This window comes from Toxorhynchites rutilus, chromosome 1 (genome assembly GCF_029784135.1).
Source record: "Toxorhynchites rutilus septentrionalis strain SRP chromosome 1, ASM2978413v1, whole genome shotgun sequence".
In the NCBI taxonomy this organism is placed as follows: Eukaryota; Metazoa; Arthropoda; class Insecta; order Diptera; family Culicidae; genus Toxorhynchites; species Toxorhynchites rutilus.
In genome coordinates this window covers 174,211,221-174,225,412 of record NC_073744.1, presented here as the reverse complement: position 1 = coordinate 174,225,412, position 14,192 = coordinate 174,211,221, and the positions used below count along the sequence as shown (strand labels likewise).

The 14,192-nt window shown below is 36.9% G+C and overlaps 1 protein-coding gene across 6 annotated transcripts in view; it reads left to right on the top strand.

The window, feature by feature from the left end:
• Positions 1 to 14,192, top strand: part of LOC129776655 (neutral ceramidase) — a 71,162-nt gene that overhangs the window by 53,561 nt on the left and 3,409 nt on the right. For 5 of the 6 annotated variants that reach the window (XM_055782432.1, XM_055782424.1, XM_055782440.1 and 2 more), the window contains exons 2-3: positions 9,023 to 9,320; positions 9,396 to 10,253. In XM_055782432.1, coding sequence (XP_055638407.1) covers positions 9,174 to 9,320; positions 9,396 to 10,253 — 1,005 coding nt within the window. In that variant the 5' untranslated portion in view covers positions 9,023 to 9,173. Of the gene's footprint in view, positions 1 to 8,581; positions 8,603 to 9,022; positions 9,321 to 9,395; positions 10,254 to 14,192 lie in introns of those variants that run through there. The other variant, XM_055782466.1, reaches the window with a different exon arrangement.

Here is a 14,192-nt window from a genome sequence, read left to right as displayed (position 1 = left end):
GCGTTTCCCAATTTGGTCAAGGTTTGAGCAAATGCAGATTCCTCTGTGGTAGGTAACTAGAAACCCAAATCCACTATGCGGTCCGGTTGACAGTGCCACAGTTCAGCGGTCCCATATTGGCAGCTAGAAGCAGCTTGCCGGGAGAGACCGGTTTAGTATAGCGATAGCGTTTTATTCGGTGCCTAGGTCATCGTCATCTGCTGGGTCAGTCACGCATTTGAATGTTTCCAACGGTAGTCGTATGTACGCATTGATTTTTGATTGCATAACAATAAAAGAGTTTGAAGCCCTTCTGTTTTTTTGTAATCATGATTCCATGGAAAGATGTTTGTGACCATTCAATTCGTCAAAAGCTGTACGAGAAATGAAATGAATATGGTGTGCATCAACGAAAATTATACCTTTGTACAACGCTTTTTCAAACCCATTATTGAGGGCATTGTTGCAACAAAATACAATTTTAAGAAATGTAAGTGAATTATATCACCCATTTTGATTGCATTCAGCGTGAGAACACTAGATATGCAGAATGTCCAAAAAGCGCTTCTCTCAGTCCAACGACGGCACAATCCATCATAACAAATTAAAATATAATTTTCCTTTTTAGTATCACTGAGTGGCACCAACCGGTGTCATTTCAAACCATTAATAGCTAGAAATAGCTCAGTGGGATCATGATCAAGTGCACGGCCACGTCAGGCTGAGCTTATTTGTGGGTCTTCTAACGTTGTTCACCTCAGGGGTTGTCAACTTGTATGCATAAAGGGCTCCTATGAATCGCACGCTCATTAGACCGGGTAGGCAGGCTACGAGAAGGCGGAATTTCCTAGTCGAGGAGAACCTCCGAGGTCAGCAACTTGGGAGATCCTCACCATTTAGTATGTTTTGCATATATGAATCAATAATTTGAGGGCCTATCATGAAATAGTTTAATTTATAATAACAGCTATTTCATGCCCAGCCGATATAATGGGTCCCAGGTTTTCATGAGAAGTGGTAGATTCGTTCTTTGTCACAAAATATTAGCCCCTATTTTTCATTTGTTCATTGGGGTGTCCATTTCCATTTTAGGGTGGTCCGAAAAATCCATTTTTTCGCCTTTTTACCAAAAATGACTTTTTTTAAAATTAAATTCATAACTTTTTAACTACTCGACCGATTCAGATGATTGATAATTCGAATTAAAGTCAATTATTTAGCCTTTTTTTGAAAAAAATACTACGCTTGCCGAAAATTTGAATTTTGTTTCCTAATTATTGACTGTACTTGTTTTTTTGTTGTTTTCGTGGCTCTGGACTAGAGGGCGCTTTATTTTTTTTATATTTTTCCTTGAAAGATGAGATTTTTTACATAACATATCAAAAAATGTGATTTTTTTCGTTTTGAAGTTATGATTTTTTTCTGGGTAAAAAAATCAATTTAATCAATTGTTAGAATATGGGTTACATTTTAAACTGATAATGTTAGGTTTTTACACGGATTTTAAAATTTACGCAAATGTTGGAATTAAGGCAGTTTTTTTTCACGCCGTTTTGAATTTTAAAATTTAGACCGAATTTTGAAAAGTCTTGAAATTTTATTGTTATGAAACGAAATTAGATTTGTACTAAATTGTACTTAAAATTCTGAACTTGAAAAATAGAGAAATGTTGAGGTTGAGCAAGTCATTACAAAACATAATGGACTCCCTATACAATTTTGAAATATTATTTTTTAACAATTTCCATTCATTTGAATGTTAAGCGATGCCGTGTTAGTTTTTATTAGTTATAAAACTTAGATTTATAAGTATGAAAGATATGAAATTGTATTTTTTTTAACGTAAATAATTTGTTAACATTAGTGCAAAATTACTCAACTTGAAAAATACATAAATGTTAAGTTTTAGCAAACACATTAAGTAAAAAAACATAATATACATAGCGGTGCCGTGTCTGTTTTCATAAAATTGTACTAAACTTTCTCAACTTGAAAAAAAAAAATGGAAAAATGTAAAGTTCGGGGAAATTCTGATGTTTAGCGGTACCGTGTTTTAATTTTGTTTTCCAGTTTTCGACCAAAATTGAGAACTTCAAGAAATGCTCTTTTTCAACAAAAATAAAGTTCACACATGATTCAGCATGAAAAAAAGACTGATATTATTTTTGTGCTAATTTGACAGAACACATCAAACAAAAAAGAAAGAATAATTCAAATTTGTTGATCCGAGTTAAATTGTGACATATGGACACCAAATTTTGTTTTATTTATATAAATGACTGAGTTCAAATTAGTCATGATAACCAATAAATTTAGCATGAATCACCTCTCCTGTCCATTGATTCTACATTTCTTTTCTGGTACCTAAATCTGAATCAATAAAATCCGCTCTCGAGTTGAATAGTGGCATACGGTTTCCTGCAGAAACATTTATTCCTTTTTTTGTTTCTGGTACAGAGAGCATTAAAATCATTCATTAAAAAACCAATTAGAAAGGAAAATTAAGCACAACTCTTACATAGCCTTAAAAAAGGCCATTTGAAAATGGTCAAATCTACTCATACTTTTAAGAAAAGCGTTGTGGACTGATCACTGGCCAGGCCATGAGACTTGTTGGCGGTTGATGAATGCAAGCAAATGCTCGCTGCTCCGAAAGTCGAATGAAACACATGGATACAGGAGTTTCTTTTGTATCAGGGCATGCATTATTTTCGAATTGGGTCATTGAACGGTGCGGTGCCGATTGCTATAAAAAACTCAAATTATAAAATTTAGACCAAATTTTGAAAGGTTAAGAAATTGTGGAAGAAACATGGAATATATTAATGTTGTTTTGCATCAATTCGTATTTAAAAGTTGATTTTTCCAAATTAAATCAATTTAGTACAAAAAATAATTTAATCTCTACACAATAAAAATCGAGATTTTGATTCTTAATTGCGCATTATTCGACCAAAAAATTTATAGTATGATTGTACTAAATTGTACTAGAATTGTTCAACTTGGAAAAATAATCAAAAATAAAAGATTCAGTTTGATGTGATTGAATGCAAAATATTCTGGACTCTTCTACAAACAATTCTGAATATACATTTTTCTGTTAAAAATTTATAGTTTGATCAAAATATAAACTTTACAAAAAATGTGGGTTGAAAATAAAATTATGGTTAATGAACAAAATTTGATATGAACTTTGTACTGAATTGTATTACAAGTACGTTACTTAACACCAATGCAAAAAGATAACCTATGGGTAGTGCATTTAGCACAAAAATCAGTTGATTATATCAAAATTTTGGGAAATCTAATAAACAAAATCCTCTGATGGTTAACGGTGCCGCTTCTTTTTTTTTTGATATTAATGTTTTGAGTTAAAAATGTCAGATAAATTTCGAGAGAATCAATTTCAATTTTCAATTTTCAATGTTTGTACTAAATTGTGCTAAAATAATGTAACTTGGAAAAGGATTCAGTTTGATGAAATTTAGTACAAACCATACTGGATTCCATAAACAAATGTGAACTAAACATATTTGAATAATTATTATGTTGAGACTAAGCGTCTTAGCAATGCGAGATGAGTTAGTTTTTCTCTTGGCATTATCACTCATGAGTCGGAGACTTTTTGGAGAAAATCATAACTTCTGAACAATTGGACCGATTCAGATGATCGATACATCAATTTGAAGCCAATGATCTAGTCTTCTTAAACAAATATTACATTTGTAAGAAAAATGGACTTTCGTTTTAGTAATTATTGATTGTGTTTGTTTTTCTTCAATTTTGGAACAAAAGGCAAAAAATGATTTTTCTGACCATCGGATGACTTTGAAAAATCATAACTTATAAGCGAAAAAAATAACATCTTTGATTTTTGGGTATGTATATGGCATGTTATTCAGCTTTCAAGAAAAAAAAATATAAAAAAAAACTAGCCGACCGGGAAACGTTGTTCTGCCAAATAAATTATTTCTAGTGCACACCTTGGATGTTAAATAAAAGTTAACTAATGTATCGTAAGTGTGTTCGAATGTATTAATGATCTATAAAATTAATCGAATGTGATTGTGATAGAAAAAAACGAACGTATGGAAAAAATAATTATCGTATTTAAAGAACCGACCTTGTACATTTTGTTTATTGGCCCAAAAATGATCTGTGCAAAATTTCAGCTCAATCGGACATGAATTAGGGGTGCCTCAAAGCACACAAAGTTTTAGCTTTTTGGCCACTCAGGCTAAGTCCCAAAAGGTCAATTTTCGGCCAAACATTTTTTTTCGAGATGACATCAGATCTCCATGCTTCATACATTTTTAAGTCATTTTGAATCGAAAACAAAATTTCGATTTTCTAAATTTCTAAAAACTTGGAAGATTTTCGAGGATCAAAAAATCTAAACTTTGAGCGCTTTGAGGCACCCCTAAATCATGTCCGATTGAGCTGAAACTTTGCACAGGTCATTTTTTAGGGCCAATAAAAAAATGTACATGGTCGGTCTTTGAAATTTGACATGACCATTTTCGCTGCCACCCTAATGTACATAGTATTAGGTTGTCAAAAAAGTCCTGCGGTATTTTTTTTGAATTTTCATTTGTTCATAAAATTAGTTACAATCATCTGTTTTAAGTCAAATATGCGCCGTTTTGTTCGATGACTTGTTCCCAACGAGATGCCAACTTCATAATACCCCTGTTATAGAAGCTTCCTTCCTTTTTGGCAAAAAACTCGGATAGCCAATTTACACAGGCCTCTTTTGTGGCTAACTTCTGACTACCTAGCTCGTTCGCCATGGACAAAAACAGGTGGTAATCACTTGGTGCAAGGTCCGGACTATACGGCGGATGCAAAAGAACCTCCCATCCGAGCTCCCGGAGCTTCTGGCGCGTCACCAAAGAAGTGGGTGGCCTGGCGTTGTCCTGATGGAAGACAATGCGGCCTCTGTTTATCAAAGATGGCCTCTTCTTCATGAGTGCTACCTTCAAGCGGTCCAGTTGTTGGCAGTACAGGTCCGAATTGAGCGTTTGGCCATAGGGAAGCAGCGCACAATAGATTATTCCTTGACAATCCCACCAAACACACAGCAGAACCTTCCTGGCCGTTAATGAGGGCTTGGCCACCGTCTGAGCCGCTTCAGCGGGCTTCGACCACGACCGTTTGCGCTTCACGTTGTCGTAAGTGACCCACTTTTCATCGCCAGTCACCATCCGCTTCAGAAACGGGTCGATTTTGTTGCGATTCAGCAGCGATTCACATGCGTCGATACGGTCAAAGATGTTTTTTTGCGTCAACGTGTGTGGCACCCATACATTAAGCTTCTTTGTGAATCCAAGCTTCTTCAAATGGTTAATAACGGTTTGATGACTTATCCCCAGCTCTTGGGACAAGCTATAGTATGACTCGATACAATGAATACAACTAGAACTATGCGCTTACAACGACACTTCGCGGAAATACCGCAGGACTTTTTTGACAGCCTAATATAAGATCAGATGAATAAAAATGAATTTAATGTCAAAATATGTCATAAGTTTTATTACATTTGATTTGAAATAAAGACCTCTAAATCACTCATTTAACATTTTTATTATTATATTTTTTTTTGTTCTGAGTCGGCTTTCTGCACTGAAAAAAGAAATAAACTTAATTTCAATAAAATATTAACAAAGTTTTTGTTAGAAAAACATTTTTTTTCTAAATGTTCACAAGGTGCGATGTATGGAAGAGTTGTAGGGCACATATTTATCTATCATTTAACTACCATTACATCAAAATCTGAGATGACCATTTTGAGAAAATCGACTTTTAGTTTTTGGAATCGATTTTTTTTTTCGGTGTAGGATTTCAAAACATCTTTTTTAGCAGTGGAGGCGATCTGGCGTAGTGGTAACATCCATGCCTCTCACGCTAAAGGTCACGAGTTCAATTCTCACTCCCGACATTCTTCCAAAAATGGAAGTAAAAGTGACGAACCAGCCAAATGAGTTGAAATTCACTATAATACAGATAAAAAAAAAAAAAAAAAAAAAAAATCTTTTTTAGCATTTTTTCTGAAAATTCAATTCTTTTTCTAAAACTCTTCCATAGATCACTTTTTTGTAGGGCTTACCATTTTCGAGTAAAAAAATTTTTATAAAAAAAACAGGAAGTGGGTTATATCTATGGTATAACCGCAAGGGTGACGTAGGACTATCGTTGATTTAGAGATCATTTGTTTGAAGTTCAATAAACTCTTTCACATGAGTTTAATAATTCAAATAAACTCTTTCACATGAATGTATTTTTAAACCAGAGGAACTGGCAGATTATTTTCAGTAACGATTAGATATTTCCACATTTTCCTCGATACTGGAAGCCCACCAGTGGTTAATGCCAACTCGATAACCACCTGTTAATAGCACTTGATTGAAACATATTTGGTCACAGTGTTACATGGATAGAAAACATTCAATTAAACTCTTTCACATGAATATATTTTGAAAATTCCCAAAGGAACTGGCAGATTATTTTCAGTAACGATTAGATATTTCCACATTTTCCTCGATACTGGAAGCCCACCAGTGGTTAATGCCAACTCGATAACCACCTGTTAATAGCCGCGCGTGTATGTGTGTGTAGCGATGTCTTCCCAGGGAACCGTTTGTGGCATCACTCTCCTCCTGATGGATTCCCTTCTGGCCTAGGGTGCACAAACAGGCTCTTGGTGACACCGTTCATCCGCGCTTTCATGATAAACGAAGAGCTTCACCACAACAGCGACAACATGCTCCAATCGCTTTTCAATTAGAACTGAGTGGATTTCCGAGCGGCGCTCGCTTATATACCGATTGGTGATTTCAATAGCCTGTTTTGAAAGCAATTTTAAGACTATTGAAACAAGTTTTTGGATCAAAAAGTAACAAGTATATAACGCGTAGACATTTTATCTTTCGAATGAAGTGTTTATCATACCATTTCGTTCAGTTGTTTAGGAGCTATTAACGCTCAAAATCTCGGTCTCCGGCGTAACGCTTTCGTTTTCGAAACTTTGATTTTACACCCCGGTATAGAAATAAAAGACGTAGTCCTACGTCAAAAAAAGTAAAACATATTTGGCCCTTTCCATATGTTAGTTTAGATAAATTTTCCGAAAATTAAGTATGCCAAGTTGCTTAATTAGGTAAGGTCTTCACGCCCTAGACGAATACTGTCTAAGATGATTGAAAATGGGAAGTTTATGCTTTAACATGTTTGCCGTGCAATCATATTCATGCCTGTAATAGATGGCAGAGAGTTTTATGCTGAACGCAGTTAAATGTTTATGCGGTTCCAACCTCACAACCCTTCTCGCTCGTAGAACTGTTAATTGATTGAGAAATATTTCGAAATTGTGCAGTCATAGTGAACCAAATCTTAAAAAATGCTTCATTTGGTTCAGTCAGAGTGGATCATGTACGTATAGGCAGCCAAATAAGTGCCTTTTTTAGCATGATACTTGATGTTTTTTACAATTATTATACGTCAAAGTATTGCCAGAGAGTAGCTAACATTTCTGAGAACAACGAGAAAATTAAATGCCTTGAAAATTGCAGAGCACTGAACTTCAAGTTCGTTTTTTTTTTGGGGGTCTCTGTAGCCACATTGGTTGCGCGTTCGCTTAGTAAGCGATCGATCGTGAGTTCAAAACTCAGGGCCCTCATTGACCATCTTTGTGTTGTTACAGAATAGCTACGTCCACGCAACAATCATCAGCGATGGAGATCGATCCACGGTCGAAATTAGATCGATTCATCCATACAACTGCTCTGCTCTGCAAGACACATCGGGCTGCTGTTCTATAAATAGCTCAACAATGATCAATCAACTTTCTCCGCTGTCCGGTGGTCTTACTGGATAATGGAAGAAAAATACAATACTACTGTGTAAATGTACCATCATATGCAATGGTATAGAAGGAATACTGGCGAATGGCAACTGTGTAATGTAATGTGCTATAATTATAGATATGATAAACATGTGACATGTACACGATTAAAATTCGGCTCTGTTACAGCTAAAATGCTAATGAGCCTGAAATACATAAATGGGATAAAAAAAAAGTTCGTTTTTCTCGAAATCATGAAAATGTCACATGGTCCGGTCTGACCCAACACCAACCAATTATCTTCAATATGAAAAGAAATTAAAAGGTGTTTTTACGAAGAGTTTACCTATGGCTAGTAAAATTTAGCCAGTGCACAAACCTTGCATAAGGAAAAACACAACCCATTGATAAATGCAGCTTCCAACAAACCGTCCGGGAATTCGGAACTTTTCGTTAGTCCCCCTAAATCAGAAACAGTTTAAACAAGGAATTAGATAAATTTCCCCGTAGTCTGTTGCATTGAACATAAACATAACATTCATACCACTTGCAAGACTTACTCAAAGATGGATTCTGCATCAACTATTCAACTTGCCCTGCAGTAGATTTTTTATTACATTGCGGTCAACGATTCAGCCATAAATAGCTCCCCAGAAATATTTCATGGTCAACAACAGTCGATATAGACCGTAGGTGCATTTTCGAGCGAGAGAAAAACATTAAACATAACCTTCACTGATCTCCGAGAGTTCACGTTCATGGACCCTTCCACCTGTGTCGAAGGTACGATTTTGTTTTGCTGAATAAGCAAAACATTGAATAAACCCCCTGACTAATTGTACAAGCTTATCGCTTGTCATCGTTCTTTGATGGAGCGCTATGGAGCTTTTTTTTTCCATTTCAGTCCATATACTCATTGAAGTCACTCAGGCAGTAACGATAAAAACGTGTCAACGATCGGTTAATCTCGGATGCATTGAACACAGCAGCCATAGAAGAACTTCCTGTTTGCTAACGCAAATAACGGATTCTGATCACAAACACAAGCTTTTTTTGCTGCTTCTCAATGCGCGGAATAGTGTTCTATCTGATGATGCGAGGCAACACACATTTCCTCTCGTTCGAGTGGCACGCCATTTGTGTACCTCTAACGCTCGACAACGGTTCACTAATTTGGTATTCTTCTCATTTTCACTTCCCCAGAGACACACACCCAGCAACTCTGGAAAGGTTCTGAAGACAGCCAAACCGCTTCAACGCTTCGGCGCGTTCGCAAACACAAAGACGAGAGAAGGAGAAGCTTAGGATTCAAAACGACACCCACAGTTACGGACTTCATCAGATAGTGTGAAATATGATAGATATTCAACGGTTGAGCTGGATATGTTGCGTGTACGTACTGTTAATTAGTGTGACAATGCTGACGTCAAGTCGGGCAGTGGCTTATCGGGTCGGGGTGGGACGCGCGGATTGCACCGGACCGCCCGTTGAAATTACCTTTGTAAGTGGCGAGTTTTTAATTATGGTTATGATATTCATCTGGCGTTCCGCTTCTCCGCTCTTCCTTTTTTTTTAGATGGGCTACGCGCAGCTATCCCAGCGCGGTTACGGCATCCACCTGCGTCAGTTTTCCCGCGCCTTCATTTTCGACGATGGCGTCAAGCGGGCGGTCTTCGTTAGCGTCGATGCCGGAATGATGGCCCACGCTGTCAAGCGAGACGTTGTCGCAGTTCTGCAGCGGAAATATGGCGATCTCTACTCGGTAGATAACGTGGTCCTCAGTGGTTCCCACACCCACAGTACCGCGGGAGGTTTCCTCATGTATTTGTTGTACGACATGACCTCGCTCGGGTTTGTCGCGGAGACCTTCAATTCGTTGGTTCGAGGTATTGCGCAGAGTATTATAAGGGCCCACAACAATATGGTCGAGGCGGATGTTTACCTGGCGGAGATCGATGTGCTCGATGCGAGCATCAACCGGAGCCCCAGCGCATATGATAATAATCCGGCGGAGGAGCGGGCGCAGTATACGGAAAACGTGGACAAGAAATTGGTTCAGTTGAGAGTGGTCGACAAACGCAACGCTGTGATCGGTGCCATAAACTGGTTTGCGGTTCATCCGACTTCGATGAACAACACCAACCGGTACGTTTCGAGTGATAATGTAGGTTATGCGTCTGTCCTGCTGGAGCAGGACCAGAACAAGGGTAGTCTTATTGGGAAGGGCGATTTCGTGGGTGTGTTTGCGTCCAGCAATCTGGGAGATGTGTCGCCGAACATCATGGGACCGCGATGTGAGAGAACTGGACTTCCCTGTGATCTGCTGACATCTTCCTGCCCCTCGGGAGCAGGCGCTTGCTTCGCCTCCGGTCCCGGGAAGGACATGTATGATAGTACGAAGATCATCGCGACTCGGCTTTACACTGCTGCATCGGTAAGTGCATTGTCATTCAGCTCGACGCACCTTTGACCTCTTTTGTATTGCGAACACGGTAGCTTGTGTACAAATTGCTAAGCTTAGACAATATACCGTTTCGTCTCATATTCCGAACAGTCTCAAATTCCGAACACTTCATTTTTAAATATAAAATGACTAAACTTTTATGTTATAAATAATTGTATAATGGAAACACACACATTTTTTGAGGTATAGGCTTCATTTTGACATCATTTACAGGTATCAATACAGCCTATAATTTATAATATTAGACATTTGCCAAAAAGTGACAGTCAAAACCAATGATAAAATGTTTGCGTTAGCAAAATCCGTAAAAAACAAGCATTGCTCAATTTTCACTTTTTGTAGTTGTTTCAACTGTTTTGATTGCTGTTTTCATGTTAAGTGCTAGAGAATGTAAGAACCTACAGTAAATGGGTGAGAAAAATATATTTTATGCAGAAATCTTCATTAAAATTAATATTGAAGTAGTGTTCGGAATATGAATCAAGTTTCTACACATGATTCAAATTGCGAACACTTCATTTTTCAACGTGAATTTACTGAACTTTCATGTTATAAATAATTTAATAATCAAAACCTTGACATTCTTTTGGTTATAGACTTTATTCTAACATCATTTACAGGTATCGATACCGATACCATCCAGAAACCATGTAAACTATAAAAAAGCAAATATAATCAATAATTACGAGAGCAAAATCCAAATTTTTCGCGAGTATAACTTTTTTTTTAAAATAGACCAGCTAATTGACTTTAATTTGATATAACGATCGTATGAATCGGTCCAGTAGTTCAAAAGTTATGATTTTTTTTAAAGAAATGCATCTTTGCTGTTCGGAATTTGAGACAAAAGTGATAAAACTAAGAAGGCTTCACTGTATCTAAAAATCAATTTAACTTCGCGAAAGAGTACCAGTTTGAGTAATGAGACAGTGTTTAATGACCATCAAAGCTTAAGTGTTCGGAATTTGAGATAAAACGGTACACTCGATAAAAAAAATTAGATGAACAGAGTGCGAAGTCGGAAATTTTAAGTGATTTTTGACATGCTGTAACTTCGCATATCGTTGGGATGCGCTACAACTTTCAGGTATCAGAATATTTAAGTAGATATTTTGACGTAGGACTACGTCTTTCATTTCTATACCGGGGTGTAAAATCAAAGTTTCGAAAACGAAAGCGTTACGCCGGAGACCGAGATTTTGAGCGTTAATAGCTCCTAACAAACTGAACGAAATGGTATGATAAACATTTCATTCGAAAGATAAAATGTCTACGCGTTCTATACTTGTTACTTTTTGATCCAAAAACTTGTTTCAATAGTCTTAAAATTGCTTTCAAAACCGGCTATTGAAATCACCAATCGGTATATAAGCGAGCGCCGCTCGGAAATCCACTCAGTTCTAATTGAACAGCGATTGGAGCATGTTGTCGCTGTTATGGTGAAGCTCTTCGTTTATCATGAAAGCGCGGATGAACGGTGTCACCAAGAGCCTGTTTGTGCACCTTAGGCCAGACATGAATCCATCAGGAGGAGAAGGATGCCACAAACGGTTCCCCGGGAAGATCTTGAAGCAGCCGCTACACACACACACACACATACACGCGCGGAATTCTTTCCGTTTGGATGTCATTCAGCATCGAGAAAGATCCGGAAAATAATCTGCCAGTTCCTCTAGGAATTAAAAATTACATTCATGTGAAAGAGTTTATTTTAATGTTTTCTATCCATGTAACACTGTGACCAAATACAATTGGTTTTGTGATTTTTCAATCAATCGCAATTAACAGGATAGCTTCTGAAGATTATTCTTCCCCATCAGTAGGATATTTTCGTATCCAATATTGGATGCATAAAACCTTGTACCTCCAACGTAACGCTCTCGTTTTCGAAGTCCCCCAAATATTCATTTATCCATTCATTCAGACTGGATTCAGATTCAACTTCAAACAAAGGATCACTTAATCAACGATAGTCCTACGTCACCATTGCGGTTATATCATAGATATAACCCACTTTCTGTTTTTTATCTTGGTGTGAGTAGATGTAGTGAGCAACAATATCGGGAAGAAATGGAAAATCGATTTTTCTTTGTTTTTTCAAGAATATTCTGGACTAACACAATTTTTTTGCCAACCAACTTAATAGCTATTCCAATTAACCTTATCAACCAGCTTTTATTTGGTTCCAGGAACGTTTCTGTAGGACCTTCCCACACAGAGATATTTCAGTTTGAATGAAAAATTACCCCTTCGTCTTCGATGACGAATAGTTTTGAAAACTCCAATTAATTCTGCACAAGGATAATTTGTTACTTTGACGAAAAAAAAAAATATTTTTTTTGCATTGATTTCAAAAAAGTACAAAAAAAAAAGATTTTTAAAGTGCTTTACAAAATCCACCGTAATTCTGCAAATATCGCAGTAAGTTCTAATGTTTGCAGGCAAATTTTTAGCCTAGTGTATTCCCTAAACATCTGTGAACGTTTCATATTGATACGTTCAGCCGTTTTTTTCTAGCCGTTTTTTCAAAGATTGGACTAAATTAGAGGAGCATTTACTCGCAAATCGTACCAGAAGCATAAAATCATATGCGACTCTTAGAATGAACGATTCGTAACTTTCGTTTTTATGCGTTTGTTTCGTAGCATTATAAAATAATATCCGCAGTTACAAAAAAGCGACTTGAATTAAACTACAACATAGTTCTACGTCAACAATGCGGTCGTGTCTTGAACACAACCTTCTATGTTTTTAAATGGTTTTATTTAGTTTGTCCTGTAATCTGTTTGTGTGTTTGTATGTTTGTAGCATGTTTGTCTATAGCGCTGACCCAAAGTTGATCCCCTTCCTGTTGACCAATTGATCTGAAATTTGGAACACACCTTTATCTCTGTAGTCATTATAAAACTGCGCATTTCATGATCTTGAAAATTCAAGATGGCGGCCGCTACAAAACGGCGGATTACATATTTTCACACAACCTTATCAATATGGGTTTTTCCAAAACCCCATCAATATGGGTATCAACGAGCACGTTGGATTTCCATTATCCACAATTAGCGACTTCATCATATGTCCCATGATTTTATTTTAGTCTTATCAATGCCCTAGACTAATGAAGGAGAGGTGTGATAACTGCTAACTGCTACTTGCCTGATTATTTTCTAGCTTTTAGTACATTATTATGTTTAATCACAATTAAACCGTTTAACTTAAAAAGTTTTTATTTCACGTATTTTATTTCCTGTACTGTGGCATATCTCTCAGAGTGAGTCTCTACTGGGAACTTTAGGATAGCGGGTTCCATTCCCGATCAGTCAAGGATCTTCCCGGGTTGGAAATTTTCTTGACAAGTCTTGGGATGCTATTTTTCGGATTCCGCTTATTGTCCGTTGTTCTGTTGATAGCAAATTTATGTCTGCAACAAAAGAAGCCCTTTTTTGCATACTGGTTTTCATGTATATTCTTAAGAGGGGGCCTCTGTCTGGAAGGTCAGAAAATATTGAGTTTTCGTGATTTTTGACGTAGAACTACGTCTTTCATTAAGGGTGTCAAATCAGAAAACAGGTCACGTTTTTGTGAAATAAAGTTAGCGCTAATAACTATTTTTGCCGCGAACGGATTTTAGCGATTTACATACTAAACGAATCGGAAATTCCGTAAGATTTGTTTAATATGCCATACAATAGAATCCCCTGGTTAGTAAATGGTTAAAATTCATGAAAACTTTAAGTGTTTCTATTTTCCCATACATTTGTTCTGTCCATTTGAGTGCTTTCCCGAACAGATAACTTTCCCGAAGATCAATAACGAGCAACTTATCGATGACCAACGGAGGGGAAATCGTAGGATTTAAAGTCTCCGTGAACAAAGGAAAGAAGAAGAATGAAGGGGAATACTTGCCTAGAG